Raw genomic sequence first — 5,356 nt, forward strand, 5'->3', positions numbered from 1 at the left:
TGAGTTAATCGGGTTAACTACATGAATGTTCTTGCATACGGTCAGATTAAATGCAATAAGAATATGAACATATTGGAAAAGTACGCATCGACATTTTCCGTTCAAAGCCCTTGATTGATAGACTGGTTTATATTTGTGACTTGTTAAGCGCTTTATCGGAATTAAAACTTGATAACTGCTTGCTATTTTTGTCATTTTCATTTGGATCTATTTATATGGCGCATCGATGGCATTCCACTCTGAGAACTTTGGCTGTCAAACAATGGGTTCAGAAAGTTGAACTAAATTGGTAATTAAAACACCGTTTAAAGCATGTGATAAAAAAGATCTGACACGAATTGTCATATAATAGAGGCTCAATTACTAACAAATTTCGTGAACTCGTTTAATAACATCTTGTATTTAAACTTCAAAATACATACAAGAATACAATGAACAAATCATTAAATGCTACCTTAATGGAAAGAAACATTGTTTTAAGAACAATTTTGATGATACAACGACCCGAAAGCATATCGTCGTGTGCCGAGACCATATCTTGTGTGTGTTTTTTTGTCATCTGCATATCAGCACTCAATAATCTGCTCGTCTGGCACCGCATTTATCATATATGTCTTGTTTTTTAAACGAAGTCATTTAAAGACTTGTCATAGAAGATGTAGTTGAACTGGAAACAGAAGAAGCGATGCAGAACAAGTTAAATCGAATTATTTAAAGTCTTGAAGTAGTAGATGTGGTTGTAGTTGTTCTTGTAATATTAGTAGTGTTACAGTACTTCTGCTACTAGTAGAGGTAGTGGTAATGGTAGCGGTAGCAGTAGCAGTAGAGCAGCAGCAGTAGTAGTAGTAATAGTAGTAGTAGTAGGAGTAGTAGTAGTAGTAGTAGTAGTAGTAGTAGTAGTAGGAGTAGTAGTAGTACAAAGACAGAGGAAAATGACAGGAAATGAGGAACTAAATGAACTCGTGTATAAATGGTTTATGGACGCTTGTGCTCGTCTTGTTACTGTATCGGGGCCATTGATTCAGACCAAAGCCAAAAAGTATGCTGAGGAGTTAGGTCTTACTGAATTTAAGGCTAGCAATGGGTGGCTGGAGTCATTCCTTACTAGACACAACATTGTTTTTAAGAAACAAGGTGGTGAGCGTGGCGAAGTCAATCCGACCACAGTAGCAAAGTGGTTAGACCAGATTCCATCACTTTGCGAGGGGTATTCTCCTGAGGACATCTTTAACATGGATGAGACTGGACTATTCTACCGAGAATCATCGAGATCCACATTCTACACGAAGGGAGAGGACTGCGCCGGTGGGAAACGAGCAAAGGAGAGGATAACAGTTGCCCTCTGTGCCTCAATGACTGGTAAGGTGTTAAGACCATATCTGTTACGATAATGATGTTGTTGTTGTTGATGTTGTTGTTGATGATGATGATGATGAGTTGTTGATGATGTTGTTGTTGATGATGATGATGATGATGATGATGATGATGATGATGATGATGATGATGATGATGATGATGATGATAAGTTGTTGTTGATGTTGTTGTTGATGATGATGATGATGGAGTAGGATGAGGATTTTGAAATAATATTTCAAAACATTTTTTATTTGTTTGTCTTCAGGAGAAAAGCTGAAGCCAGTCGTTATTGGCAAGGCACGTAAGCCCCGATGCTTTGGGTCGATCTCTGTGGACAAACTGCCAGTCAAATACTACAGCAACAAGACCGCATGGATGCACAGCTGGTGCTTCGAAGACTGGGTAAAATCGCTTGACCAGAAAATGAGGGCCGCGAACAGGCACATCCTCCTCTTTGTGGACAACGCACCCGTTCACCCGAACATCACTCTGAGAAACGTGAAGCTTCTGTTTTTTCCAAAGAACTGCACATCGGTTTTTCAGCCGATGGACGCTGGCATTATTCAAACATTGAAATTAAAGTACAGAAAGAGACAGCTTGCTCATGTGCTGAGTGAGATGGACAGAAACAGCAGCCAGACCGGTCCAGAAATCCTAAAGGTTTAAACATTTTACAAGCCATGTGTTGGATCAACTCATCATGGAACGAAGTGAAGGCGGAAACCATCATGAAGTGTTTCCGGAAGTGTGGATTTGGGGACAATATATCAGCTAGTACAAGTGACCATGAGGAAAGTAACACGGACAGAGATGATATTGACGAGGATGATATACCACTCGCTGTGTTGAGATTGTCGCGCGATCTGTTCAGTCAGGACTTTAACACCTTAGCTGACATTGACGGCAATGTGCATACGTGCGACAACTCCATGACAGACTGGGGCCGCCCTGTTTCAGAGATTCTGTCTGAGATGAGGAACTCTGATGAGACTTCCAGCAACATTGATGATGAAGAGGAAGAAGAGTCTTTAAGATCGGTAAAAGTGGTTTCAACAAGTGAAGTGAGTGATTGTTTGGACACAATAAAAGCTTTTGTTCTACAACGATCACAGAGTGACATGCTTGACGTGATAATGTCTGCTCAGGATTTGTTAATGGACTTTAAATTAGAGACTGGAGTTAAACAAACAAAAATGACGGACTACTTTAAAAAGTGAAGACAAAAATGTGTATGTACATGTAGTTGTGTAAATGTGTAGAATGATATGTTGTGTGTTTTGTTTATGCCTTGTACCAACATTTATCTAATGCATTTTATTTATTAATTTGAAATAAAGTTATTTTATCTATACAAATGTATTTGTATTCATCCTTCTTCAATAATGTTGATACTGATGTTACCGATTGTGGTGTGAGGTGGTGGTTTAGTCACATACTCCAACTCTAAATAAAGCTAGAGTGGCAGAAATGTCAAACCTGGATTAAGTGGCCACCTGTCTTAAGCAGCCACTTTGATCATTTCCCGAGGGTGGCAACTTAATACAGGTTTGACTGTAGTAGTGGTGGTGGTAGTAGTAGTAGAAGTAGTAGTAGTAGTAGTAGTAGTAGTAGTAGTAGTAGTAGTAGTAGTAGTAGTAGTAGTAGTAGTAGTAATAGTGGTGGTGGTGGTGGTGGTGGTGGTGGTGGTGGTAGTAATAGTAGTATAGAAGTAGTGGAATAGAAGTAATGGTAGGAGAAGTAGTGTAGTAGTCGTAGTCGTAGTCGTAGCAGTAGAAGCAGCAGCAGTAGCAGTATGACCATGAAATTGTCATTTAATTAAATAAATGTTTTAAATTGACAGGTTATTCTTCATGGCTATGAGCATACCAACATCGAAAACAAAGACCTCTGAGTGAGGTGAGTTAAAGAGCTTGCATTGAAAACACTACACAGTTCATTGAAGTCGAATTTGTAACGTGCACCGTCAAACAAACATATACCAAATAACCAAGCTTTCATGCGTAATGAGGCAAACTCCAACAGATCCCTTCAGGGAAAAGCATGCTCGACCCTGAAGGGCTCCACTGGTCTTTATATACACTAACTTCTCTATTCTTACAGATCCCGGGCTTTGCTAATTTGCATATTACCAAGTTAACATACGTACTACGAACGTACTACTGTTTTATACCGATTACAGCGGACCGTTGCACTTTTCTCTTCTAGAACAAACTTTATAAGATTGAAATATTTTCAATACATTGCTTATGGAAAATTGAACACCTCGATATACCTTAACTACTTCATCTTTCTATGGGACCACACACTAAGTAATATCCGTATAAGTCAGAAAGGTGTGAGCAATATTTTTGAGAGTTAGGGGTTAGTGAGTTTCTAATACTCGTGAAATATAACCTTTGGTGCTCACTCGGTGAAATTTATTACGATCTTGCACTAAAACAAATCATATTTCTTTTTATTATATGCCTTAAATTAAAAATAAAAGTCATTTTTATAAAAACGCGCCAAATCGATTTCTATGTTACGTCATTTCGGAACTAACGTCGTTGAAACTGTGTCCATCGATGCTTGTTTTGAAACTGAGAGCGGCCTAAAATGAAATATAAATGAAAAATATCAAAATGGTATTTCACTCTCAACACATCATGGAGTCAACACATCACGGAGTCAACACCTCACGGATTCAACCCATCACGGAGTCAAAACATAATGGAGTCAACATATCACGGCGTTAACACCTCACGGAGTCAACACAACACGGAGTCAACACCTCACGGAGTCAACACCTCACGGATTCAATCCATCACGGAGTCAAAACATCATAAAGTCAACCCATCACGGCGTTAACAACTCACGGAGTCAACACAATACGGAGTCAACAAAACATGGGGTCAACACATCACGGAGTCAACACATCACGGGGTCAATACCTCACGGATTCAACCCATCACGGAGTCAAAACATCATGGAGTCAACCCATCACAGCGTTAACACCTCACGGATTCAACACAACACGGAGTCAACAAAACACGGAGTCAACCCATCACGGAGTCAACACTTCACGGAGTCAACACATCACGGAGTCAAAACATCACGGCGTCAACACATCACCGAGTCAACACATTACGGAGTCAACACATCACGGCGTCAACACATCACGGAGTCAACACATTACGGAGTCAAAACATCACCGAAACAACACATCAAGGAGTCAACACATGAAGCAGTCAACACCTCAAGGAGTCAACACATCATGGAGTCAACACATCACGGCGTTTACACATCACCGAGTCAACACATCACCGAGTCAACACATCACAGAGTCAACACATCACGGAGTCAACACATCACCGAGTCAACACACCAAAGAGTCAACACCTCACGGAGTCTTCTATTTCATTTTTAACATTAATAATTTTCATTCAAGAACATGGGAAACATAACCAATTAAGTATGCTTTAGTATCTTTATTAAATTCAAACAGACACCTCCGAAAACAAATGTAAGTGTTCGTGATGATAGTGTCCAATAAGGCGGCAGTATTTTTAAAATTCGTCGTAGACTTATTTGGGTTAATCAGCAGCCAGCAAGAAGGTAAATCGGCTGATTAAAGCAGATAATTTTGAACCCTAAGCCAGTTAATGTTTGTAAATATGCATTTATCAAATAAAATTGTCGCCCGACATGAGACGTTACCGACAAGGTTTAAGACAAATGCAAATTAACAAACATTAACCTAACTCAAACGTTTTGAAACATACACAATTTTTGTGTACATACATATTTTAATGCACCCTTTAACATAACATTTATCAATACTTCAAATAAGCATGGATTCATTTTCTACTTTAAAATCCGTAAGTACATTACGGCTGATAGATAACACATTTCAATATTGTCAAGGACCGTATAATAACACTACCCCTTATCAAATCCCCCGTGAAAGGAAGCTTTAACCAGGGTTTGGATCCATTTATTTGTGTATTATTGAATCTAGTCA

At 39.1% G+C, this 5,356-nt stretch overlaps 1 protein-coding gene across 1 annotated transcript; it reads left to right on the top strand.

Moving 5' to 3' along the window:
• Positions 1 to 932: 932 nt before the first annotated feature.
• Positions 933 to 2,022, top strand: LOC128226030 (tigger transposable element-derived protein 4-like). Its single transcript, XM_052935932.1, has 2 exons — positions 933 to 1,359; positions 1,622 to 2,022. Exons 1-2 carry the CDS (start codon positions 933 to 935, stop codon positions 2,020 to 2,022), a joined length of 828 nt encoding a protein of 275 aa, XP_052791892.1.
• The last annotated feature ends 3,334 nt before the right edge of the window (positions 2,023 to 5,356 follow it).

This window comes from Mya arenaria, chromosome 1, assembly GCF_026914265.1.
Source record: "Mya arenaria isolate MELC-2E11 chromosome 1, ASM2691426v1".
Classification (NCBI taxonomy): Eukaryota; Metazoa; Mollusca; class Bivalvia; order Myida; family Myidae; genus Mya; species Mya arenaria.